This window comes from Petaurus breviceps, unplaced genomic scaffold, assembly GCF_028583685.1.
Source record: "Petaurus breviceps papuanus isolate PSGF00001 unplaced genomic scaffold, PetGlider_PUasm1.0 90686, whole genome shotgun sequence".
In the NCBI taxonomy this organism is placed as follows: domain Eukaryota; kingdom Metazoa; phylum Chordata; class Mammalia; order Diprotodontia; family Petauridae; genus Petaurus; species Petaurus breviceps.
Genome location: NW_027187309.1, coordinates 198961 through 226954, shown reverse-complemented (window position 1 = coordinate 226954; position 27994 = coordinate 198961). Strand labels below are relative to the sequence as shown.

General features: G+C 37.9%; 1 protein-coding gene across 2 annotated transcripts in view; it reads left to right on the top strand.

Annotated features, from left to right (window-relative positions):
* The first annotated feature begins 410 nt into the window (after window positions 1–410).
* Window positions 411–27994, top strand: part of TDRP (testis development related protein) — a 64760-nt gene continuing 37176 nt past the window's right edge. Inside the window, exons 1-2 of one of the 2 annotated variants that reach the window (XM_069065390.1) lie at window positions 411–665; window positions 1196–1441. In XM_069065390.1, the coding sequence (XP_068921491.1) occupies window positions 1322–1441 (120 nt within the window). In that variant the 5' untranslated portion in view covers window positions 411–665; window positions 1196–1321. The remainder of the gene's footprint in view (window positions 666–1195; window positions 1442–27994) is intronic. The other variant, XM_069065389.1, reaches the window with a different exon arrangement.

Here is a 27994-nt window from a genome sequence, read left to right as displayed (position 1 = left end):
GGGGAATTAAGAGTTTGGTTACCTGGGTTTGAGTCCAGACTGGGACAGGGACCAGTCATGTGAAACCTGGACAAACGTTTCAGTATTCTCTTTGTAAAAGAATGACCTCTCAAGGTCCTCTCCTGCAATGTATCTGGTCATCTCATGATCCCTTGTGTGTCTGCTCTTCCCAATTTCCCCCTACGGAGGGGACATGATAGGTCTGGGGCTGAAAGAAAACTCAGCAGTCTTGCAGTCCTTGAGACTTGCCCAAGATCTCCCACGGTCAGATACACGTTTCGAACTCTAGCCCCCTCCTCCCAAAGTCTGAGCTCTCGCCACTGCACCACCGAACAGCCAAAGACTAGAGGAAGAAATTCACACGGAGTATGCGCGAGGAGCGAGCAGCTCGCCCTCTCAGTGGCCAGCTGCTGTGCCTCTTCTCCGCTCTTGGTCTAGGCCGGGGCACCGGTTGCCGTGGTAACCGGAAAGCCCGTCTCTCCTAGGGAAGCGGTTCCTCTCCTCCCCTGCCCCCCTCCCTGCTCCCTCCCCTCCCCCGGCACCCGGCGCGCTGCGGCTCGCTTGAAACTAACATGGCCGAGCCCCCCGGCCGGCGGCAGCGGCTCCAGTGGCTCCGGCTTCTGCTCCAGCTCTGGGCTCTGGCCGGGGGTGGGGGCCCCTCACTGGTGAGACGGCGGCTCCCGGGGGGGTGAAGGGGAAGCCACTGAGGCGGCCCCGGGGCCAAGGGGAGACGGAGGCTGAGGCGGCCTGGAGAGGGGGGCGGTGGTGGAGGCCGTCGGGGACGGGACGGAGGGGACCCCGGCTGCCTTGGGTGGGTGGGCGGAAGGCTAGATTGAGGGAGAGCGTGGAGGCGGCCTTAGGCTCGAGGAGGACAAAGTTGGGGTCGGCCCCAGGGGTGAGAGGAAAATTCTGAGAGAGACTGGACAGAGGCAGCCTCCGGACTGAAGGGTATTGCGGGGAGGAGGAGCGTACCCCCAAACTACGACTCCGCGATGTGCGCTGATGGGAGCTTGCTGGGGGGACTGACCCAAGTCAGGGTTCGAGTTGGGGCCGGGGCTGCCCGGAGGCGTAGCGGGATGGTGGCGTAGTGTGAGGGGGGAGGCTGGGGGCGCCGCCCCCTCCCGTCCCCGCCCCCTGACCCCCTTTAGTTTTCACAACTTAAGTTTTTTTTTTTCCTCCTTGTGTCTTGGGACAGAAATCATAAACCCGAAAAAAAAAATTTATAGATCCTCAACCAGTCACCCCGACTGAAATCCAGCAAGTTTAAAAAAAAGAAAAAAAAGAGGGGTGGGGAAGAAAACGCCCCCAAGGCTACTGTAGCATGTGGAAACTTAACAAGAGCAAAGTGCTTCTGGATGATTCCCCCGAGGAAGAGGAAAGCCGGGGAGAGGGGAAAGCGCTGCCGCCGCCTGCAGCAGCCGCGGCCACCGCCTCCTCTCAGGTATGTGGGGGCGGGGGAGCGGCCAAACCTCAGCCTTCGGGGCCACGTCCGCCGCGGCACGGGAGGGCCCAGGGGTGGGGGGCAAGCCGCATTGCCGGGCACTCGCTCTGCCCCCGCAGCCCAGCGCTCCCCGCCACCCGCGGGGCCGCTCTTTACGTAGGAGTTAGTGCGGTGCCTACAAGACCCGGCTGTTACCTGGTCAAGAGCCCTGCACTTGGACTTGTCCGAGGTTGGAACCCCCGTTGTGCTGCCACTTACTCCTAGTTCTTAAACCTAGGAGTTTGTTTGCCTGACCTTGGACATGTCACTTTTTACCTCCCTAGATCTCATTTTCCTCATCTGTAAAAATTTAGGGTTTGAACTCGGATGAATTCCGAGGCCCCCCACTCCTAAAGTTAAAATTTCCTAAGTTTGAGACCTTCTTCCTCTGTAGTGCTTATCACATGGTCGTATGGGGGTTGGGGGGGAAGAGAAGGATTTAGCTTAAAACCTGACAGCCCTCCCTCCCGTGACTTTGTAGTGCCTGGTAATACTGCTGCTCTGCATATAGCATAGGCACTATAACTCCATTAAATAATGTTTTTATTTAAGTGCTTAATAAATGCTTTTCTACCTCTAATACTTTATTATGCCTAAACCAGCTCCCACTCTCAGGGAAGTCTATAAAATGAAGGACTTTAAGTTTCCTTTCAGATCCAAATCCTATTGAATATAATGCAATTAAGCTATAGGATGAGAACAATCTTGGCATAGTGACTAGAGAGCCAGCCACAGAGTCGGGACCACCAGGGCAAGTTCTATTTATGACATGTAAGTGCCTATTTGACCCCGGGGCAAGACATATAACCTCCCAGTGCCCTAGGCAATTCTCTTAAGACAAGTTGCAGAACAGTTTCAGGTCTGCATTGGTTGGGGGAGTTTCCTTATTTGTAGTTCTCTTATTCCAGTGAAATCGCAGGTCCAGGCTTGGACCAAAAAAGCCAGAACAAAACAAAATAATCTACAGGGAAAAAAAAACTTATGAATTTGTTTTTTTAAACATGGAGTGAAATGCTAGTACAGCTCATTATAATTAGCAGTAGCAGAGTTAGAAATATAACTCATCAAAAAAGTGGAATTTTTTTCTGTCCTATCCTTCCAGGGTAGATCAAAATCCATGCATAGATATTCTCATCCTGTACATTTGTTGTACTTGTTCTTCCACAAATTGTTCTTAAAGAATCTACCTGAAGTGCTATAAGGCATTCTTCTGGCACTTTGAAAATTTCCTCAATACCAGTGCTGTACTCAAATTATCTGTTTTTCTAGACCTCGTTTTTTTACTTTTCCTTTCAGTATATTTAAGCTCTGAACATAATCAGGTAGACATCTACTCCTAAAATAGACATAGTTTCAAATTTTTCCCTCTTTAATTTTGGCAATTTGGAATCACCAGAGTATCACACCCACAGGCAAGAACAAGTATATAAGCCGACTGATTTTTAATAATATGAATTAACAGGGTTTAGATAATGTTTACTTTTTTTTGTAAGTTGCATCTATTAAAAATTGGGGAAGAAAAGTAGAGGATACTAATAGTTTATGCTTTGTATCCTTAACCGGATGTTCGTTTAGTATTTTTAAAATGTACTCATCCTCAAGGTAGCTAAGAGAAGCACTTTATAAAGCCATATATAAATATAAACTGCCACTTTTTCATTATTTATTACTCTTTCCAAGACAAATTTACTGTACTCTCTGTTATGAATTTCTTTAAAAAAGATGTTGAGAGAACATTTTCATCTTAAATTTTGTTCTGGTTGTTATGCTGTATTTATAATGAATATTGGTGTAATAGTTACAGAAAAGTTTGACTCATAGAAAACCATAATCATCTGTTTATTGAATAATAAGTTATTGAAATACAGATTTTGGTAAATTTTAAGTGTTAATAAATATTTGGTTTACAAGCATTTCCTTTTTTTATAAACCTTTGATTATATGAGGGAAAAGTATATACTTGTATACTGACAGCCAGTAAGGCATTGATGTTAAAATTTAGAATCATTCTTAAACTGTTTTTAAGAAAGTTTCCCAAATGGGTTCTTGTTATAGATACTTTCACCTTTTCTCCTGCATTAATTCCTTTTATTTTATATATAGCTAACTAATTAAAATACCCAGTGGGGTTTTATGCGTTTTAATACTCATAAAGAATTAACCATTGAAGAACATTGACTGGAGTCAGAGTCAAATCAACAAGCATTTATTAAGTGCCTAGTGTGTCCCAGCCACTGGGCTAAGCACATGGGATACAAAAAAGGCAAATAGTTCATTCTATCAAAGAGTTTACTGTCTAATGGTGGAGACAACATGCAAATAGCTATGTACAAACAAGATATAAACAGGTTATGTTGGAGATAATTGCAGAGGCTAGGCACAAGCATTAAGGTGAATTGGAAAAGGCTTCTTGTACAAGGTGGCATTTTACCTGGGACTGAAGAAATCTGAAGACAGATGAGGAAAGAGAGAATTCTAAGCATGAGGGACAGTCAGTAAAAGTTCACAGTGGGGAGATTTAATATCTTTTTCTAGGAGGAACAGCAAGGAGGCCAAATTTTGTGGGGGAGTAAAGTGTGAGAAGACTGAAAAGGTAGGAAGGTGCAAGCTTATGAAAGGTTTGAAAAACTGAACAGAAGATTTTACATTTGATCTTGGAGGCAGTGGGGATCCACTGACATTGATTGAATAGTGAGGTGATATTCTCAGACCCATGTTTTAAGAAGATCAGTTTGACAGCTAAATGGAGAATGGACTGTTATGGGGAAAGACTTAAGACATGGAGACCAACCAGAAGGCTGTTGTAATAGTTAAGGCTTGAGGTGATGAGATCCTGCACTGGGGGTGGTTGCAGTGGCAGAGAAGGGGGCACATACAGTGACTCAGGGAGAGGGTGGTGCTTCCTAGTAATAAAAAAGTTAGGAAGAGGCAAGGGTTTATTATTGCAAGGGCAGGGATGGAAAGGCTGATAACATTCAGTTTTGGATATGTTGTGTTTAAAATGTCTATAGTATAACCAGTTTGAAATGTTTAATAGAGATGTGAGATTCTCTGAGATGTGAGAGGTCAGGAAAGAATTTATTGTTGGTAATAGGTCTAGAAATCTGCATAAAGATGATGGATCCTTGTGAATCAATGAAATCCCCAAATGAAGTAATATAGAAAATCAGATTGTAAGCCATCTTGGGGAGGGGAAATGAAAGAGCGGGGGAGAAAATTTAGAACTCAAAATCTTACAGAACTAAATGTTGAAAACTAAAAATAATTTTTTTTTTGAGGGGGAAAGGCAGGGCAATTGGGATTAAGTGACTTGCCCAAGATCACACAACTAGTAAGTGTGTCAAGTGTCTGAGGCTGGATTTGAACTCGGGTCCTCCTGACTTGAGGGCAGGTACTGTATTCACTGCACCACCTAGCTTCCCCTAAAAATAAATTTTTAAAAAGCAAATAATATAGAAGGAAAAGAGAAGAGGATAGGATAGATGTCCATTAGACAATAGGAAATATAATCCTGGAGGTCAGGAGAGAGGACCTGGATTCAAATCTTGACTTTCTTTTTTTTTCTTTTTGTAAGCAATATTTGTTAAGTAACTTGCTCAAGGTTACAGGGCCAGTTATTTCTGGGTGTGGTGCTGAGTGTCTGAGCCCGGGATTCGATCTCCAGGTCATCCCAACACTGGAGCCAGTGCTCTTGCTGAGCCACCTGGCCACCCCCAAATCTTGACTCTTAATGTTCGTTACCTGTATGACCTCGGGCAAGTCAGTCTCAAATTCTGGTGATAAATGGTACTTTAGTCTCCTGAGATCTTATGCTTATATTTTTCAAGAAATCAATATTTCATTTTGAATAAATTATACAAAATCCTAGGGTAGCTAGGTGGCGCAGGAGATTCCTGGGTTCAAATCTGGCCTCAGACACTTTGTAGTTGTTTGACCCTGGACAAGTCACTTAACTGTATTTTAGTTCCTTATCTGTAAAATGAGCTGGAGAAGTAAGTGGCAAACCACTCCAGTCTCTTTGCCAAGAAAACCCAGAATGGTGTCACAAAGAGTTGGACATGACTGAAATGACCAAACAAATATAAAATGGAAAATCCTAAGCTTAATTCATGTAGTCTTTCTATTTCTCCCAACATCTCAAAAAGTCTTTAATTTTTAATAGAGCTTGTCAGTATTCTCTATATTATTAAAACATTAAGATTTCATTTAAATAATTTGAAATATCTGGGTCATATTATTAAAAGTACCTACCAGGTAGCTATGGGGAAAACTTTTCATGTTTCTTATGCTGACAGAGATGAGGAGGAAAATTATCTACTAATTCTGATAGGTTAGTCATACACTAAATTTAGTATTGCCAACTCTTCCAAAAGTCTGAATTTTTATCACAGCACCAAATTCTTGAAGTATTGAACTTAACAATGCATTACAATTCGAACATGAAACCTCTGCCCACAAAATTTTATTTTAAGTTTGATAAAGAATTATACATAAGCATGACTGAAATCATCTGTTACAATATGACAGGTTCTCCAGTGTCTTATTAAAACTGGTAACTTACTATTTCTACTTAATTTTCAAAGAGTTCTTCATTGTAACTCCTTTTCCCACCAAGTAGTCTGATTGGTAAGATACTAAACAGATTTCTATGCTAGAAATACATTTAGTTTGAAGTGAAATTTATTTTGTACTTAACTCTTTGAATTGATTTTTTTAGGATGGCAGCATTTACTTTGTTGTTTATTTTATAAAGCAAGAAAGTGGTTTAGTGTTAAACAGAAATAAGTGTGAAATGTAAAGCTTTAAAAGTTTTAAGTTGTTTAATAGGAACTGCTAAAATACTGTGATTAAACTGGAGGTGAAGGGGGGTTGAGAGTTGTGAAACAGTATATGTAAATTAAAAGGAATCAGTTTCAGAACACTTTATTAGGCTTCTAGATCTTTTAATTTGAATCACAACCCTTTGATTTTTTCTTTTATTCTGATCCTGAAGAAAGCAATACAGTAACATGATCAATATCAATTTAGCTTATGCTTGTGAGTATTTAAAATTAATCTTTAGGGAGATATTTTATAAAAGTTGTCATATTAAAAAGCAAAGCAATTTTTAAAATGACCTCAGATATGCCTTGAAGGTATTGGAAGGGGGGGAAGGTGATATTTCAGGCATTTATTAATCAGCACTGACAAAAACCACATGATAATAAAGAGTCTATAATTCAGAATCTATTATGTCAAAGTCTTGTGATAACACAACCTTAGATGGGCCGAAATTATCTTTGATACTGTAGAGGAAAAATAGGTTTGTTAACAAAATTAATCTTATAAACAATATTCTGGAGTTTGTGCTTTTTGAATTAATACCTGTTTTAGTCCTAGCTTTGGTACTTCAGCTATATGGCTTCACTTAACTTCCCTGGACTTCAGTGTCCTCATCTGTAAAATGAGTTTTTAGACTGGATGCTCTCTAAGGTCCTTGTTGTTCAGTCATTTTCAGTCATGTCCAATTGTTTGTGACCCCATTTGGGGGTTTCTTGGCAAAGATACTGGAATGGTTTGCTATTTTCTTCTCTGTCTCACTTTAGAGATGAGGAAACTGAGGCAAACAGGGTTAAAGTGACTTTACCACCGTCACACAGCTAGTATCTGAGGCCAGATTTGAACTCAAGATGAGTCTTCCAGATTCCAGGCCCCAATCTCTAATCTGTTGCTCCACCTAGCTGCCCAATCTAAGGTCCCTTCTAATCCTAAAATTTGTTGAATAAACTGTGTTAGAGAACTTAAATAACTTTATTTGTATAAATGGTCACTAATTATAAGTTATCTAGAAAGTGAAGCTTATCTGGCAAGATTTCTGTGAAGAAATGAATACCTTTTAAACTGTTACTCTGTGGCCTTGAAATTTTTTAAAAAATGAATTCCTTCAAAAATATTCTGCAATGTAGATTGGTCTTTTCTCAATTAGTATGAACTAGTAAGGTTTTACTACGTGAGATACCTATTCCTAATAGACACTCCATTTTCAATTTTGAGAATTTTACATTTTAACATCCAATATAGTCCTGTTTTACATTTTCCCATGGGTTCTAGAGACTGTAAAGGAGAAGAAGGGTAGGTATGCAGGCACATGATGTTTGTTTTACACATTCTTACTAATTGGGGAGGAGGAAGAAGGATGAACATCTCAATTGGAAAAGGAGATAAGCTCCCACCAAATTCACACATGTATGTGTATTCTACATGTATATGTATGTATGATATTGCTTATACATCTTAATGTAAGTTTCATTGAGATATCCAGGTTTGTTTGCTCTGAAATTTTGGGTTTTATGTTATTGTAGATAAAAATTCTTAAATAATTTTGTTTAATATAAATTTTACTTACTCAGAATGCAGAGGATTCACAAGATAAACAAAACTTACCTATTATATATAACTAGCTCCAACTTAACTGGACTAATCTCGAAACCTGTTAGACATGGAACTTGCAAAGAACTCAATAAAAACGACTTCTCTTACTAAATGGAAACTGTGCATGTCCAAGTTTCCCATGGTGTCGCCAACTTAAACTTTCTGTATGCTGTGATTTTTCATAGGAATATCGTACATTGAATTAAAGTTTTGTTTAGGTTAGGTGTGGAGATGAGGATAAATTGAAGATGAGCTATTGAATAGTGCAGGTTATGCTTTTCCCCTTCCTTGGTTTAACCATATCCTTTTCTTTATATTTTATGGATAGTTGGGATTCTCTTATATAAGAAACTGCAGGAAAAGATCCTTCATGAAGACATAGGGCCTCTTTTTTTCTTTTTATTTTTTTTGGTAGTTTTAAGGGAACGGCATGAGCTAGTTCATGTTAGCAATATTCTAAGTTCCTTAAGGGCAGTTACCATAATTTATACTTTTCCTTTATTCTTCACAGTCCCTAGAACATTGAGTGTATATAGTAGGCCCAGATAAATAATTATTAAAATCCAACAAACCTTTATTAAATGGCTGTGGTAGACTGGGAGTCTTATAGATGATAAAATGAGGTCCTTCAAGGAATTTACAACCTAGTAAACTAAAGAAAACTATGTAACTATACATAATAAAAATTAGTGTGTGATAAGTACATAAGAAAGATAAGATACAAAGTATTGTATGAATCATAGGGAGGAAAGAACATTTCTGATTGAAAGCAACAAGAAGGCTTCATGGATGAGGTGTCATTTGAATTGGACCTTGAGGAACAAGTAGGATTTCTGACTTCTGCTTTTGATTTTATGAACTTTTTTCTCCATAAATATATAGCAAGCTTCTCAACCTGGAAGATCACTGAGTCTTCTTTCTTTGATTGGTCAGTTCCACCTAGAACCTCCATTTTAAGGAAAATGTGTCGCTAACCATGTTCATTCTTTCATTCCTCCCTCGGGTCCATTCTTTACTCTTTGGATCCCCTCCCCTTCAGCTTCTTTTTTATGTGTTGTCTTCCCTCATTAAAATGTAACCTTCTTGAAGGCAGGGACTGGCTTTCTTTTACTTGTATTTCTATTACTGGCACTTAGTACAATGCCTGGCACATGGAAAATGCTCATCAAATGTTTCTTGAATTGACTTTCAATAGGTGGAGATAGAGGGAAAGATTTTCTAGGTGAAGAGAATGATGTGAGCACAAGTTTTTAGAATAATATGTTAAGGTAGGAAAGTGTGAAATATGTATGAGGAACTATTTTACACTTTGTGTAAAAAAAAAGAGTAAACAAGTGTCTGTTTTCTGTCCTGGACCTTTCTTTAACTTTCCTTCTATCTGTTTAATTTCACTGAGACCTAGTTTGCCCCTGACCATACAATATCTCTGAGCCTCCTCTTTACACTGGCTATACCTTTACTTATATGCACATCTCTTGATGTTGGTCCTGGAGGGGGAGTCAGAATACTTACATCCCTCTCTGCCACTCCATACTTTTTTTTATCATCGTCACTTAGCAACCACTCTTTGTTTGAAGTTTACAGAATCAAAATTTTCCTTCCAAATCAGAGTATGACAATTGTTGTATTTGAGTCCCCAGCTCATTCTTTTTCTCAAGGATTTTAGCATCTGACTCATCTTCCTCTCCTCAATTGGGGTTTCATCATTCATGTTGATTCTCCTAACTCCTACGTCTTCCAATTCCTCATTCTATTTTTTTTATTTTTAAATTTTTTGCTTTTTTTTTGAAGGGCAGTTGGGGTTAGGTGACTTGCCCAAAGTCACAGGGCTAGTAAATATGTCAAGTGTCGGAGGCCAGATTTGAACTCAGGTCCTCCTGACTCCAGGGCTGGTGCTTCATTCTCTTTAAATCCTGTGACATTTACTCCTTTCCACCCCATGGGGATTGTCACATGCTTGATCTTAGCATTACCCAAAAATGTGTTCTATTTCTCTAATTTAAAATTCTTACATTTCTCTGTTGGACTCATATCATTCCTTCTCTGTGCTTTCTAAACCTATTTTTCACTCTCATTGAAACCACCAATCCTCCTACTCCAGATTACTTTCTTGGGCCATTACCTTTGCTCTGACTTCACTTTCCCCCTCTCTAATGTTGACCCTGTGGGGTTAAGGTTATAGGTTAGCCAATTCGGCTCTATATTATTTACTGCTTTTGAATCCCTAATCCTCTTTGAATCCTTAGTGGTGTCCTGTCACCACTCAACAAACCTCAGTCCTGTATTACTCCCTTAATCCATGTCCCTCTGCTCCTATTTATGCTACTTAAAGGAGCTCAAGGAAGTCATTCTGACTAGGTACATTATAAATTCATGTTATCCATCTTCAACTGGACTGTCACTACAGCAAGTCAGACCTTTTATTCCTGCCTAATTCCCTATTTTATTTTTCAGAAAACCTTTCTAAATCTTGATTTATGTTTGCCTCCTCTCTTAGTTGAGGATCTTAACTTTATTGAGGAAAATTGAGATTATTTGAAGTGAGCTTCTTTTTATCTCAAAACTCTTTGACATCATCATTGACTCTCCTTTTCCCTAACCTCTGACAATGAGATAGCCTTTCTCCTTGCCAAGGCTAATCCCTGTAAGGCCCTTGATCCCATCCCTCTCCTGTAATCTTTGGTAGATTACAATCTCAATCATCCTTCTTCCCTCCTCTCTTTTCCTCAGCTCTGTCTCCTTATCACCATCTTCTAGTTGTTTATGGATTTCAAATATGTCCTAATCTCCATCCTTAGCAAAAACACTCATTAGATCCTCTGTCTTCTCTGCATTTCTCAGCCACATTCCTAAAGTAACTCCAAATCCTCTTCTCTCATTTATTTCTTAATCCTTTGAAGTCTGGTTTCTAATCTTTCACTTAACTAGAACTGCTCTCTTCAAAGTTACCAGTGATCTCTTAATTGCAAAATTTTGGTGATTTTTTTTCTTTTTGACTTCTCTTCCTGAGTTTTTGTGACAATACTCTCACCTTGTCTGCTTGCTCCTTCTTAGTTTCCTTTGCTGGTTCTTTTCCCAGTTTAAGTCCCTTGAACGTGAGTGAAGTCCTCTTACCGGTACTATTCTCTGTACTCTCTCATCAACTCTGTGGTTAATGTCAACTCTATTCTGATGACTCATTTATATCTCTACATTTTCCATGCCATCATAAAAATATGTATATATAGATAATATGCACATCTTCCTGTATGTCGATAAATAGATATCTACAGCCCCGATTTCTCCCTCAGACTTCACTCACACTTGCTTATTGGGACAATTCAAACTTATCATGTCCCAAGCAAAACTTTACACTGAAACCCACTCCTCTTTCAAACTTTTCTATGCCTGTCAAAGGTAGCTACCATTTTTCTAGTCACCTGGGTTCATAATTTTGTCTTTATTCTGGACTCCTCACTCTTACCCCACAGCAATCAGTTGCCGAAGCTTGCTGTTTGTCTTGGCAGAGCATCTCTCACATCACATTCCATCTTTGTTCATACTGTTACCACCTGATCTCAGGTACTTTTCTCCTTTCTCTTTGGTTACTGCAGTGGCTTTTCACGTGGTCTCCCTGCTTCATTCTCTCCCCATTCCACCCCATCCTTACACTGAAGTCAAAGTGATTTTCCTTAAGTGCAAATCTGACCATGTCATTCCCTTGCTCAGTGTATTCCAAAGGCTTTCTATTGCCTCTAAGGATCAAATAGAAACTCTTGTTTGGCTTTTAAAGACCTTTACAGACTTGTGCTAACATAACTTTCCAGTCAGTCAGCAAACATTTATTAAGTGCCTACTGGTTTCCAGGCTCATTGCATATTATTTCCCTGTACTCACTCTGCATTCCTGACAAAATGAACTCTGTGACTCTGTGAAAATGATCTCTTGTGCTTTAGCTCTGACTGTCATGTCTAGAATGTACTCCCTTGCCACTTCTGCTTTATTGAATTCCTCTCCCCCCTTAAGAAGCAACTTACATGTTCTCCCTCTTAAACTACTTTGTACTTATTCTCTTTATATATATCTTATTTATATTTCTCTATTTACTTATTTCCCGTCAGAATATAAGCTCCTTGATAGTAGAGATTGTTTATTTATTGTATTTGTATCCCCATTGCATAGCACAGGACCTGGTAGGTGCTTAATAAATATTTTTTGATTGATTATATAAGGTTTTGAATGCCAGAGCAAGGTTTTCATACTTCATTCAAGTGGGGAACCATTGAATTTTTTTCAGTAGCAGAATGACATGATCAGAACTCTGCATTAAGAAGATTAATTTGGCAACAGGGTGTAGAATGAAATGGAGAGGGAAAAGACTAGCCTGGAGGTGGAAAGACTTATTGGAATAGTGCTGATAAGGAGTTGTAAAGGCCTGAATTATTGTGGTGACCTTGGGAATGGAAAGGTTAACAGTTGAAACATTTTGGAGATAGAATCTATAGGGCATGGCTACTGTCTAGAGGTCAGAGGTGAGATCAGTGAATCAGAGATAACAAGGAATGCTTGAATGATTGGAAGATTTGGTGGTGCCACTGATAGAGATAGGGTAATTAAAAGGAGTAACTGAGTTTTAGGCTAAAAATGATGTTTGACTTTTGGGCATGTTGAATTTGAGATTCCTATAGTACATCTAGGTGATCTAGTTGGAGAAGTCCATCAGGCCTTTGAAAATGTAGCCTCAGAAAAAATGTTATATGTAGAAATAAAAAATTTGGAATGATTTTTATAGAATATAGTGTATGAAGGGGGAGGTGATAGAATGCTTTCCATTTGGATAGGGGCCCTGGTGCCTTTGCTAGGGTTTTCTCAATCACTGCTCTGGGGCTAAATTGATAAGAACCTAAGGCATAGTATGCTCCCCACCCTCAGCTACTCCTGAGGGATGGCTTGGATCTCTGCTTAGTACGATTTGGAGCAAGGTTCTAAAAGGGCTGATTCAAGGTTGTATGGGTCAGAGGAGTTAGTTAGCCTTTGCAAAGAAGAGGGCCACTTCTTTCTTTGGAGAAAGAAGGTGGAGAGAACTACATTAAGTGACATATTTTTGGTAATAATGTTTATAGAAAGCATATTTTACTAGAAGTTTTTTTAATCAAATATTTTACTTTCTTACCTATTCCCAGAATTTTAGTTGAGGGGTCAGGACAGAATCTCATTGTCTTTCCTTTTTACTTGATAAGTGGTATGGATAAGAGAGTAAGGAAAGAGACTTGTAGAATTATAGAATTTAGCAAATGAAAATAGCTCCTGTCTTTGAGTTGCTTACACTCTATTGGGAAGATTAGTATAAACAAAATAAACACAAGGTGATTTTTTGACAGATGTGGGAATCAGGAAAGGCTTTATGTAGCTAACACTACATAAAACATGGATTCTTAAAGCACGAGTGAGGAAGAAGTACATTATAAACTAGGGGAGTAATAGCCAGTGCAAAGGGGTGCAGATAATAGATGGAGTACTCTGTGTGAAGAACCAATTTGACTAGACTCTACTGGGTTTTGAAGGGGAGATATATATAAGACTAGAAAGGTAGGTTGGAGCCAGGTTATAAAGGACATAAAATGCTAAACTGAAAAATATACACTTCATCCAAAAGCAATAAGGAGCGACTGTACTGGGGTTTATTGAGTAGGAAAGCAGGCCTGAAGTTTAGGAAAATTAATTTGTAGCTATGTGGAATGTCCAGATAATGCTCCTAAAATGCTAATTTTGATTATGTTACTTACCTGCTTAAAAAAACTTTATGTTGCCTAACATTCAAATTCCTCCACTGTCTGGTTCTAGGTCTGTCTTTTTATCCTCATCCAGTTAGTCCCCTATGCACTCCCAGGTGTACCACTTTTTTTTCATGCTTTTACCCTTTGCTTAGAATTTTGTTACTTTTTTTTAATCCAGGTCATATCCATTCTTGACCCACTGTTGTATAGTTGATAGTGTCTGATTTGAGTTGGGTAGCCATGGGTTTGAATTCCACTTTGTAATCTGGGGCAAGTCACTTGATTTATGTGGGTCTCAGTTTCCACATTTGTAAAATGAAAGCATTGGACTTGGTGACCTCAGTGATCCTTTCCAGCTCCAAATCTATGATCCTAAGGTAAATCAAGTAATCTACTTGATCTTTCCTTGGTCACTTCAGACCACAATGCTTTTTCCTTTCAGTGAACACACAACATTTGACTGCCTTTGCTACTCGGTTCTTATTTATTAGTCTAACAAAATTAATTATATCATAGGGTTTAGAGCTGGAAAAGAGACAGAAAATCATCTAGTATAAATTCTTCATTGTTTCAACTTTAGATTTGCTGGTGGAATGTGAAAATGAGTAAAATTCTTTTTTTTTTTTTAAAGCAATTGGGGTTAAGTAACTTGCTCAAGGTTACACAGCCAGTTTTTTTTTTTGTGTGTGTGTGTGGGTGTTAAGTATCTGAGGCCAGAAACTGATCCCAGGGTCCTCCCGACTCCCGACTCCCCAGCCGGCGCTCTTACTCACTGCCACCTAGCCGCCCCAGGGAGTAAAATTCTTAAAGAATATTACTCTCTTGTTGGGGAAATGGATAAATAGCTTAAATCAGAACAGTAGTATATAGGAAGAATAATAAGTGCTATGAGAGCTCTGAGGAAGGAAATATAACTTGGCATCTGAGCTAAACCTTGAAAATTTTAATAGGAGGGGACAGGGAAGGGCACCTTCTTTAAAGTCAAGGAAGCAGGAAAGGGCAGGCCAATTTGGGAAATTGGTTGTTTGGAGCAAGAGAGTCAGTGAAAGAGAGTGATGTAAATTAGGTTGGTTGGGACCAGATGATGGAAGGTTCTAAATTAATGAGTCCAGACTAGCAGTAGACAGTTGATTTTTGATCGAGGATATGACCTTACCAGAGTTATGGGTTAGGAATATTATTCTGGCATTTGTATATAGTATAGATTGAATTGGGGACCATTGAAGTCAGGGAGCTCATCTAGATCATTATTCTAGTAGGCTATGTTGACCTGAACTAAGGTGATAGATGTGCAGTAGTTACTGGTAGCAGAATCAAAAAGCCAACCAAATCATTTGTCTCTAATGCCCTCCTTTGCTTATATATTCAGTGTTCTCTTTCTTTCTTTTTGTCTCATGTACCTTCATTCACCTTTTTTTGTCTTAGTCTTCTTTGATTTCTTAAATTTCTTTTCTGTGTCCTTTTCCCTTCATACCTAGGTCCTACATCTGAACTGATAAACAGTTCTTAGAAAATAGAATTAATCAGAAGATCCCTACCTCTTACTCCACAGCAATAATGGAAAATGTTCCATGCATGTAATGTCTCTGATAGTAAGGAAGACAGACTGAAGAGAAAATAGGAAGAAGTGTAATGTGGAAGGATGACAGAACTGTAGATTTAGAGGTGGAAGAGATTGTAGAGGTCATCAAATCCAATACTGTGCCCCTCTCCCATTTTACAGATAAAGAAACTGAGGTCCAGAGAGGTTTAAGTGACTTGCCCAGAGCCACAGTTAGTAAATGTCTGAGAAAGCATACCAACTTGAATCTTTCTGCTTCCTCTCCTACATCTACTGTATCATCTAGTTGCCAAAGAAAAGTGAAAAAGGACATGAGAGCAGTGTTCATGAAAGGGCCAGGCACCTGGAAGCTACTGAGTATGTTTCTCCCTGACTTTCATCAGACACTCCATCATAACTAGTTCAAGAGTCTAAGTGATATAGCCACTGCTACTACTTCATGTTAACAAGTATTAAGTACAAGTATATGCTTGTCAGGGCATCTGGTTCTGGAATGATTAGAAGTATTTTGGTTCTACATAGTAGCTTCATGAGTGTAAGATAGTGGAGGCTGCAGCTAGACTAAAGTTGATATAAAAAAAAAAGACCTAAAGATTTTAGGGGATTGCAAGCATAATATGAGTCAGCTCTGATATTGCACCCTTGGACTACATTAAGAGAAGCATAGTGTCCTGAAGTGATAGTCCCTTTGTATTCTGCTCTGGTTCAGGGGTGGGGAACCTGCAACTTCGAGGCCACATGTGACCGTAGGTCCTCAAGTGTGGCCCTTTGAATCCAAATTTCACAGAATAAATCCCCTTAATAAAAGGATTGGTTCTCTGAAACTTGGACTCATTCAAAGGCCCACACACAAGGACCTAGAAGGTCACGTATGGCCTCAAGATCACAGGATCCCCAACCCTGGTCAACTATATCTCAGTTGTTGTGTTCATTTCTGAGTGCCACAGTTAGGAAGAACACTGGAAATGCTACTGTTTCTGCTACTTGTACTATTACTACCACTGCCACCACATAGCATTGTATGTTACTTTAAACTTTACAAAGTGGTTTATGAATAATTCATTTTATTCTTGCAACAGCTCTGGGGGTGACATTATCTCTGTTCTACAGATGAAGAAACTGAGGCTGATTATACAGCTAGTCAAAGTCTTAGGATGGATTTGAATTCATCTTCTTGACTCCAGGGCTGGCACACTGTCCACTACACCACTTAAGTAAGACTTTAGAATGTCTCAAGAAGGGTAGCCAAAATGGTGAGGCGTCATGAGATAAAGTATGATGACCAGTTGAAGGAACTGGAGATCTTTACACTGGAGAAGAAAGCACTCAGGGTAGGGATTAAAATTTATCTCTTTGACTTTAGAGAGCAAAAGAAATAACAGAAATTACAAAGAAGCAAATTTAGGTTTGATATAAGAAAGAATTTCCTAACAATTAGAATTATCAGATAACAGAACAGTTTGACTAAGGATGATTGATTCTCCCTCAGTGTTGGAGGACTTCAAACAAAGGATGAATGACAACTTTTCAGGTATATAATTTTTGATAAATTTATTTATTTTTTAGTTTTCAACATTCATTTCTGCAAGATTTTGAGTGACAAATTTTCTCCCTGTCCCTTCCCTACCCCCCACCCCAAGATAGCAAGCATACTGAATACGTCTTCCCCCAATCTGTTCTCTCATGTCTTCCTCCCTCCTTACTTTCTTGTAGGACAAGTTGGATTTCTGTGCTCATTGCTTGTATATCTTATTTCCTGGTTGCATGTAAAAAACAATTTTTAACATTTGTTTTTAAAACTTTGATTTCCAGATTCTTTTCCTTCTACCCTCCTTACCCCCACTGGGAAGATAAGCAATTCAATATAGATTGTACATGTGTAGCTATGCAAAACATTTCCATAGTAGTTACATTGTGAAAGACTAACTATATTTCCCTCCATCCTATCCCACCACCCATTTATTTCAGGTACATTTTAATGAGGATTCTTATTCGGGTACAGATTGAGCAAGATAGGTTCTGAAGTCTATTCAAATTTGAAATTCTATAATTCTGTGATTCCAATATCCAAGCCTAGCATTACAATGAATGCCTTAAAACTGAAATAATAATTATATGATAGTCTCTCTTCATGTATATCTTGCTTTGACACTTTTCATTTTGTGACTCTGACCTTTCTCTACCCCAGCTTCTTCTATCAACTATCTAGTGTATGTGTCAAGACCCATTATTTAAGAAAGTTTTTTGGAAGAAAATCTTAATTTTTAATTACTACTTTCTGTACTGTTTCTGTGCCAAAATATAGATCCTGTAAAGGCTAGCTTAATCCTTCAATTTCTCTTAATATCCCCCTTCTCTCTAGACCTCTTTGAGCATGAAGAGACCTTTTGTTATTGTGAGTGCATGGGTCCCTTATGTGACTAAAGAAAAAATTCCAAGTTATGTGGAGATAGGGAAGATGGAAATCCACAGTCAATCAATTGACAGACATCTTTTAAGCATTTACTATGTGGTAGGTACTGAGGATGCAAAGACAGAAATGAAGCCATATCTCCCTCAAAGAGCTTTTGTTCTTTTGAGGAGGATAACAAATCCATAATTAAGTTCACAAAATAAATTCAAGGTAAATATTTTGTGGTGGAAGATCCTAGTTCCCTTCTGATGATGCAACTTCTGTGGCTACCCTAGTCAGTCATTTGGCTTATTCCTTTTCACTCCTGTAGTTGGGGGCCTGGAGCACTCCTTGCTCCCAATTACCACTTTAAGGTTCTTCTTCTGCAAGGAGTAACTTCTTCTTTGGGGTTCATTCAGTCCATAGTTATTAAGCAGTCAAGATTCTGCTATCTATAGACCTCTTGGACACTTTTCTTCAGTCCTTTCAGTGCATGGCTCAGAGTCTTTCTCCACTCCCCAACTCCTGCCCTCAGGAACTTCTATATACATAATGTTATTCCAAACATTCTCAGCTTCCAATTCTTCAATTTACTCATTTCCCATAACATACTCCTTCATCTGTCCAGTTATACAGAGATGGTCATACTCTTGATTTTTTATCATCACCAACAAGTGTTCCACATTCATTTGCATAAACTCTGAAATTTTTTATCTGATCATAATCTGTGGTCATTTTAGATTTTCTGTCTTGCGTCTCTACGCCCTATTCTTTGTCCTCACCATAACTTCCAATCCTTTTACTCCTTAATTCTTTGGAGATGTGCATTCTTGTAGCTTGGGAGAAAAATCGAAATTGTATCTAGATTTTAGAGTTATCTCTAGAATCACGCATGGGGGTTCACCAAGTGAGAGAATATAGACAAAATAGAAGGAATTGTTTGGTTGGTGCTTTAATGCTGAACTAAAGATAGTACGAGACTCACATTTTCCACTCTCTTCCTTCATAGGGACTTTTTACTTAGTCATTTGAGTACAAGTCTCATTTTAAAAATTCTTTTATTGTTTGATGTTTCTGTAAGAAATAGCATTCCCATATCTTTTCAAATAAGTTTCAGTTTTTGGTTATCAAACAAAACCGAAGAAACTTTTAAAATTATATTGTAAAATATATGAGTGCTAGAAAAAGTACTCATTTCTTTTAACCACTATGTAAGGGTTGTAAAACATACAATTTTATCACTAGGAGGAATTTTAAATAGTTTGACCCAATCTCCTCATTGGAGAAACTGAGGTCTAGTCTAGAGAGATTAAATTATCTGCCCAGCTATATATATAGCTAATTAATAGTGGATCCAGGGCTAAATTGGTTTGAAGACTTTAGATTTTTTATTATGTTAATGATAAGCATTTCACTGAACCCTAGATACATGATGTTTTTTAAAATAAATTTTTATTGATTATTGTCTTTTTATTGGCTACATGTCCCGTTTCCCTTCATTTATCCCCTTCCAGAAGGTCATCCCATATTAAGAGAGTTACGATAAAAGGAAAAAAAAATCAGCAAAACTGATCATTACATTGAAGAAAACTTTTATTTATATTTAATGTTCCCTATGAATGGACCTCCCATTTTTGAAAAGGAATTTTCTTCTCATATAAACATATGGTCTTTGGGACCATGCTTGTCCTTTGTAATTTTGCAACATTTGTTTTCCATTGGTTAGTGATCATTGTTCTTTTAACTTACATTGTAGTCATTGTGTATATTATTTTCTTGGCACTGCTTACTTTACATCCATTGGTTCATCTGAGTCTTTCTTCTATTCTTCATGTTTCTTACATTATAATAGTATTACATTTCATTCATATACAGTTTGTTTAGTTATTCCCCTGTTGAAGGGACATCAGCTTTATTTCCAGGTTTTGGCTATCTTTTAGACATCTAGAACTGGATGTCCAGTAGACATCTTACATTAGAGGACAGTGTCATCGTCCTCCTGGTCAGAGAGGCTCATAACCTAGGAATTATCCTCAATTACTCGCTATCTCTTACTCCTCTCCCCCCCCCCCCCATGCAATCTGTTGCTAAGCCCTATTAATTTCACCTCTGCAACATCTTTCTTATATTTCTTCTTCTCTCCTCTGACACTGCCACCACTACAGTTCTGGCCATCACAGTTCATATCTTGATTATTGCAATAGCCTGGTGGTGAGTTGGCCTGCCTCAAGTCTCTCCCTGATCCAATCCATCCTCCATTCAGCTACCAAAGTGACTTTCCTAAAGCACAAATCCCACCATGTCACTATACTACTCAGTAAACTTAATTGGTCCCCTATTGCCTCCAGAATCAAATACGAAATGCTCATTTTGATATTCAAAGCCCTTCATAACCTAGCCCACTCCTACCTTTTCAGTCTTCTACTCCCTGCCATGTAATCTTCTCTCCAATGACCCTGGCTCCTTGCTGTTATCTCAGACGTTTTCTCTGGTCATCCCCTGTTCTTGTAGTGTTTTTTTCTATTAATTTCTGCCTACTGGCTTCCGTGACTTCCTTTAAGTACCAGTTAAAATCTTTTACAGGAAGCCTTTTCCAACTCCTCTTAATTCTAATGCCTTCCCTTTGTTAATTATTTTCTATTTATCCTATAATATGTTATGTATACTATGTGTATATTTATTTGCATGTTGTCTTCCCTTTAGATTGCAAGTTCTTTAAGGACAGGGGACCATCTTTTGCCTCTTTTTGTATCCTCAGTGTTTAGCACAGTACCTAAGCAGGAACTTAATAAACATTTATTACTTGCTTGCTTGACTATCACAAAAAATGATATTATAAATATTTTGGTATATATGGAGACCTCTTTTTATCAGTGACCTACTTGAGTGATTCCATATTGCTTCCAAAATGTTAACTCTAGATATTTTAAGCAATATTTATCAATAATCAGATTCTATAACCAGTGAAGGTTGATGTATTGAGAAACTTGAATTTACTTGAAAATTCTTGAGACTCAGGATAAAAGTGTTTTCCCAAAAGTCATGGTGTTTTTATCATCTCTAACCTGCTTTCTTCTCTTGGTTATCTGGGTTATAGGACAGTCTGAATAATGAAACTCATATTTAAAAAAATGTGATTTAGTACTTAAAATTGCAGAGTGAGGTATTCTTGGATTTCTAAGGAACATTTAAAGCACTTGTTAAATTAATCCTTTTTATCACTTTACAAGCTTGTTTAAACAAAAGAACATTTGTGTGTTCCTCAGGAATGTTATGGCTAAGTTGCTTTAGGTACTTTCACTAAGAATAGGCATTTTTTTAATAAGTTTTTTATTTCTATTATCTAGATACCAAAAATAATATATTCAAAGGTCAGTTACTTGTGCCAACTGAATAGCTTTTTAAATGAAAATTATACTGTGTGCTAAATCCTGAAGTATTATTCCAAACAACGAAATCTCATTTGGGCAAATTAGTCTGTTGGGTTGCATCAAAACTGAACTTTAAATGGAATGAATAAAAAATATATAATTTTTAAAAATGCTTTAAGTGGAAGGTTTCTTTTTTAAAAGACAACAGTGAAATGATTTGAATTTTAAAATCAGGATTTGGAAATAAATGTAAGCCACGAACAGAATAGTTTTAGTAATCTTCCTTGGCATCCCTGACTCTAATGTATATTGAAAATTAACTCCCCCCCCCCCCCCCCCAGATTGTTATTTAAAAAAAGAACAGGAAGCTTTTCCTATTGAACAGAGGAATGTCTAGATTAAAAATAGGGAAGATAAAACTGTTTTTTTACAACTGTGGGCCCTAGTCAATTTCCCCAAGTGATGCCTGTTAAAAGCCTGAATGAGTAAATGGCATGATGTTCTTGGCAAATGTTGTAAACAATATGTGCCATCATAAGGGTGGTGGATATAAACTTTATTTCTTTGAAACTTACCAAAAATTATAGATGATATATGCGTGCAGTTGAAAAGCTTATTTGCCATCATTTAATTACAAGAGGAAGACTGAACTGCAGATAAAATTCTTTTCCTCATTATTATGAAATAAATTATTAAAGCTATTAAAATAGAGGACCCAATTCATTTAGTCATTGAGTTTAAAAACAGCCATAATTTAATTAATAACTTTAAAGATAAATCCTTTCCCCCATTTATCATAAAATTATATAGACATAATATTTTCCATATCTGCATAAGTTTAGAATAGTCATAAATCATAGAGCAGGAAAGAATCTTGGTTATCCAGTTCTCTTACTTTATAGATGATAAAAGTGAGACTCAAAGAAATAAAGTAATTTGCCTAGGGTCACATAGCTCTTTAGTGATAGACTGCTTGTGGGAGAAAGTTTCAGTGTTCATAAAAAATTAAAAGTTCTTGAGTCTTTTTTTTTCCTTGACAGCCAAGGCCACACTTCCTGTACTGTTCTCTCTGCTCTTGGGTCTATTAGCTGTTTTTTCCTTGTGAAATTCCACCTGATTTAGTTTTTGCTGCTTTATATTTGGCAAGTACTATTAAAAACTCTCTAGCTTATTGAAATTTTAGTGAACTGAATATGGAATAAAGGATAATAAATGCTTTTAACTTTACCTTACTTCTTTCCCAGGATGTCAGTATTACTAATGTTGGCTCTTGCATTTGAAAAGATAAGTTACTTAGAGTGAGGATTTTCTATAAAATAGTATAGTACTTTGAAAGCCTATGTAATATCATAGGATCATAGCTTTATTATTGGAAGGAATCTCAGTGACTCTTTTGTTCAACCCCCTTCATTTTATAGATGAGGAAACTGAGACAAGGAGGTAAAATAACTTGCCACAGGTCAAACAGCTAGTAAGCATCCTAAAGAGAATTTTAACCTGGGTCCTAACACTCTAGAATCATGTATTATGTGTCTTGACTGAAGATTTTCATTTCACCTTTATTTATCTATAATCTCCCTGTAAACTAATTTCAGCAAACAAAGATACAGGTAAGTAAGGTGGTTATAAAAGAAAAATACATAGAAATAGTTCATTTCAGAAGATGTAAATTCTCACAAGTCATTAATCAAGCAGCAAGTACCACATGCAGACATTGTGCTAAATAGACAGTGAGGATGCAAGATCAAAAAACTAAATAGTCTCTGCCCTTCATCTTACATTCTATTATAATGGTGTAAATCATAATCCAATCTGGGCTTCTTTTAAAGAAAAGTAATTTTATTTTTTTCTCATCTTAGATATTTTTTAAGGATAATCTATGAAGGGCAACTAGGTGGCACAGTGAATAGAACACTAACCCTGGAGTCAGGAGGACTTGAGTTCAAATGTGGCCTCAGACACTTAACACTTACTAGCCCCATGACCTTGGGCAAGTCACTTAATCCCAATTGCCCTGCTTTCCCCCCTCCAAAAAAAAATAATCTATATATATTAATATGTGAGGTAGTGGAAAAATGTTTTACTACAGAACAATTTTGCCATTTTGTTCAAAGATAAAACTTGTAGTACTTATTAGTAAAGTTATATATACCATATTTGAAATTTTAACTCCAAGCTGGATCATAGTAGAGGGCTTTGTGGTAAGGAAGACCTAACTTTAACCTAAACATAAATAATCTTTAGGGACCTTCTCCTGGATCCTGATAAAGTTAGAAATTGTTTAGATTTGGTTACAAGTTAATGTCCTTTTCCCTGCACTGAATACTAGTATTTGTGGAATGCTTTTTTTCCTCCTCAAAAACTGAACTTATTCAAAATGATACTTTGTATCCTTGCCCACTAATAATATGTTTTCAGAAAAGTTTCTGGTGGTCTTGAAAAATAAGGGCATTCCTTTCTCCCACATACTTATGCAAACCTTTATGCTAGTAAAGAAATCAGATTCCTCCTACCTTTTACTTTTTTTCAAATAATTTGAAGAATTCTTGATATTATAGTTCATCAGTTTTTTAGATATACATTCCAGTGATGTTGGATATAAAGCCAATTTTCTTTAAAGCAGCCACCTATTTCCACCAATTTCCAGAACTCTACATTAGGTTTGAAACTAAATTTATTTTCCAGTGTTTTTAACCCCAAGAGAACAATAAAACACAAGGGAAGAGATAATTTTACATTCATTGATTAGATTGTGCCCCATTAGTAAATATTTTTTATCATGCACCCCTAATGTGTGTTTATTTATATGTTACATAATGTACTACTTTGTAAATATATATTATAAAATGCACACAAGTATTCATTTTTAAATGATGAGATGAAGATGAAATAATTCTTAGTAGAAAAAACAATTTCACTTACTAAAATTAATGTTTTTAGTAAGAACAGTGTGATTAAGTATGCTTCATTTTTTTTCCGCTTTTTTGGAGGGCAGTTGGGGTTAAGTGACTTGCCCAAGGTCACATAGCTAGTTTTTGTGTTAAGAGTCTGAGGCTGGATTTGAACTCAAGCCCTCCTGACTCCAGGGTCGGTGCTCTATTCCCTGAGCCACCTAGCCGCTCCAATGCTTCATTATTAAAAAAAAAAAAATATTGGTTTAATACTTCAAGTTCAGTTTATTTGTATTTCTCTACTTGGTTTTAGTGTATGTTGTGACTGTAAATACTTGTCATGTAGTAAGTGCTTAATAAAAAATGTTTATTGATTGATTGAAAAAGATACCAAAGAACACAACAGAGGCACATCCAGGTCTTGAGTTTGTTATTACTTCTGTGACCCTTTAAAAGAGTGACATTTCTGAAGGGACATTTGTGTAGTAGAATTTAAATACTTGATAATAATTTAGTTTCTTCAGAACTAATAAATTGAACATCTTGTTCAACTGTCTTAACCTTTGTAGTTGTTTTTTTTGTCTTCTGTGATTGCATTTCAAATATTCTGCCCATGTGTCTCTTCATCTTCAAAAACTCATTTGGTTGGAACATCACCACTATTGTTATATATCTCATCTCTCTTTGGTTGCTAAGCTTCTTGAGAAAGCAACTAATGTTGGTGTTTCCACTTCTCTTAACTCTCATCTAAACCTTCAGCCATCTGACTTCCGACCTTGTAATTTAACTGAAAGTGTCTTCTCTAAAATTAATAATTGCTAAATATTTTTTTCAAATGCTTTATTAACTTCTGATTTATATCATTGATTTCCACCAGATTTTGAGTTACAGATTTTCTCCCCATTTGTCCCCTACCCACCACCCCAGAATTGCAGTACCACAGGCTATCCTCTCCTCCAATCTGCCCTCTCCCATATCTTCTCCCATACCTCCTTAGGGCATGGTGGATCTCTGTGCCCCAGTGCCTGTATAACTTCTTTCCCAATTACATGTAAGATAGTATTAATAATAGTATACATATACATACATATATATATATATATATATATATATATAATTTTAAACATTTGGTTTTAAATCTTTGAATTGCAGATTCATTCCCTTCCTCCCTTGTCACTCACCCTTACTGGGAAGATAAGCAGTTTAGTAGGGGTTGTACATGTGTAGCTAATGCAACACATTAACATAGAAGATATATTGTAAAAGATTGAAAATATTTACCTCCCTCCTATCCCACCACCCACTTATTCTATTCTCTACTTTGATCCTGTACCTTTTCAAAAGTGAGTGCTTCCAACTTCCCTCCCCCCAAGTCTGTCCTCCCTTCCATCATCCCCCCTCTCATCGCCTTCCCCCTACTCTCCCGTAGGGGGAGATACCCTATTTAATGTATATTTCATTCCCTCCCTGAGCCAAATTCAGTGAGAATAAGGTTGACCCATACCCTTTTGCCTTCCTAATCTTCCCCTCCATTGTATTCCTTTTCCCTTGTCTCTTCTTTATGAGTTTACCCCAATCTGTCTCTCCCCCTCTCCTCTCCTAATATTCCTCTCTCACCTCTTAATTTCCATTTTAAGTATCATCCCTTCCTATTAAATTGGTCCTGTGCCCTCTATCTATGTATACCTGTAAGCATATATACACACATTCACATATGTATTCATATGCCTGTATACCCTCTGATATAGACCTATATATTTCTGTTCCCTTCAACTATTTTCATACTGAAAAAAAGTTTCATCAGTTACAATTATTGTTTTTCCATATTGGAATGTTAATAGTTCAACTTTCATCATTAGCTTATGATTTCTTTTCCCTGTTTACCTTCTCAAGCTTCTCTTGCTTCTTGTATCTGGATGTCAAATTTTCTATTCAACTCTGGTTGGTTCAGCAAGAATGCTTGAAAGGCCTCTATTCCACTGAATGACCATATTTTCCCCTGAAAGATGATACTCAGTTTTGCTGGGTAGGTGATTCTTGGTTTTAATCCCAGCTCCTGTGCCCTCTGGAATATCCTATTCCAGTCCCTTTGATCCCTCAGTGTAGAAGCTGCCAGATCCTGTATTACCCTGATTGTGTTTCCACGATATTCAAATTGTTTCTTCCTAGCTGCTCATAATATTCTCTCCTTGATCTGGGAATTGCAGAACTTTGGGATCTTTTTCAGGAGGTGATTGGTGGATTCTTTCAACCTCTATTTTGTTCTGGTTCTAGAACATCAGGGCAATTTTCCTTGAGAATTTCTTGGAGGATGATATCTAGGTTCTTTCCCTGATCATAGAAGGCAATGTGAAATATCTCATGGGAAAACCCACTGACCTGGTGTAATGGGAATGTAAATTTTTAAGATCTTCCCTGCCCCTAGGCTAAAGTGCACCTGGAGCCTGGGGTGGGAGACTTGTTTTTCAGTAGATACTTTTTGATTGGCCAGTGGGTCAATAAGGTTGTTACATTCTCCCTCCCACCACCCCCCCCCCCCTTTGAAAAAACCCAGATGTTGATTGGGTATGGATGTAATGGTTGGACAGTTTGGAAAGCTGTCTACTTGATCTGTTTCTGTCTTGATAGTTCTGTCTGTCTATTCTGAAGTTTGGGGTGCTGACCTTTTTCCCCTGAACTAGGTAAACGATACATATTTGACTGATTAAAGTAAGCTTGTTAACCCATTTTGAGTTGCTTTCCTTTAACAAAGCAGATCTAAGAACCTGTGTTGGCAGCCCACCATGGGGGACGCTGGGGTGCTTGCTGCTACAAAATGGCGTCCCATCCCCGCCGTCAAATATTTCAGCAATGCAATATTCACAATTCCTGTGGCAATTGTAAATATGCAGACGTAGTTGTTAATCACAAAATATATCAGGCTTTCTATATGGGGGATAAAGAGAGAACATTTATTAAAATACCAAAAGACTGAGTCCCAAAACCAGAAAGTCAGAGTAGTTATGAAATTGGCATAAGTAGATAAAGTAGAAAGCACCCACATTCTCAAGCCTTTAAAACAGAACAGGCTACCTCAGGCAAAGGTCTTCCTCTCCCCACTCACAGCAACTACTCAGCATCTAGGAAGTGAGCTCTCAGCAGCTCTGGCCCCTGGCAGTCCTCAGCAGGAGTCCTTAGCAGAAATTCTGGCTGACTCAAAAAGGGGTTTGTGCTTCTGCTGCCGCTGCCTCTTCTGCTGCCATCCCAGCCACCGCAGGAAATCTAGCTTGGCTTCCGCTTCCTCTTGCCCCACCCCTTCCTGCTACATCAGCAAGTCCAATGGGACATGGAAGATCTTTAAATCCCATAACCCTTACACCTGGAAAATAGATCCAGGAGAGATAATTTAAAAATTATTGTTCTAGCTGAAAGCCATGATCAGGGAACAAAGTCAGAACTCCTGCAGCAAAAGCTTCCAAGAAAAATGTGAACCAGTTACAGGCCATAGGGGAGCTTAAGAAGGATTTTGAAAACCCAGTAAGAGAAGTGGAAGAAAAATTGGGAAGAGAAATGACAATGATGTAAGAAAATCATGAAAAGACAGTCAGCAACCTGACTGAAGAAAATAATACCTTAAAAAATAGACTAACTTAGGGGCAGCCAGGTGGCACAGTGAGCACTGGCCCTGGAGTCAGGAGGACCTGAGTTCAAATATGGCCTCAGACACTTAATACAAAAACTAGCCATGTGACCTTGGGCAAGTCACTTAACCCCAATTGCCCTCCCCTCCCCCCCAAAAAAACTAACTCAAATGGCAAAAGAGGCTCAAAAAGCCAATGAGGAGAAGAATGCCTTAAAAAGCCAAATTTGCCTGATGGAAAAAGAATCTCAAAAGCTCACTGAAGAGAATCATTCCTTCAGAATTAGATTGGAGCAAGTGGAAGCTAGTGACTTTATGAGAAATCAAGATACTATTAAACAGATACAAACAAATGAAAAGATAGAAGGCAATGTGAAATATCTCACTGGAAAAACCACTGACCTGGAAAATAGATCCAGGAAAGATAATTTTAAAATTATTGGACTACCTGAAAGCCATGATAAAAAAAAAAAGAACCTAGAAATCATCCTCCATGAAATCCTCAAGGAAAAC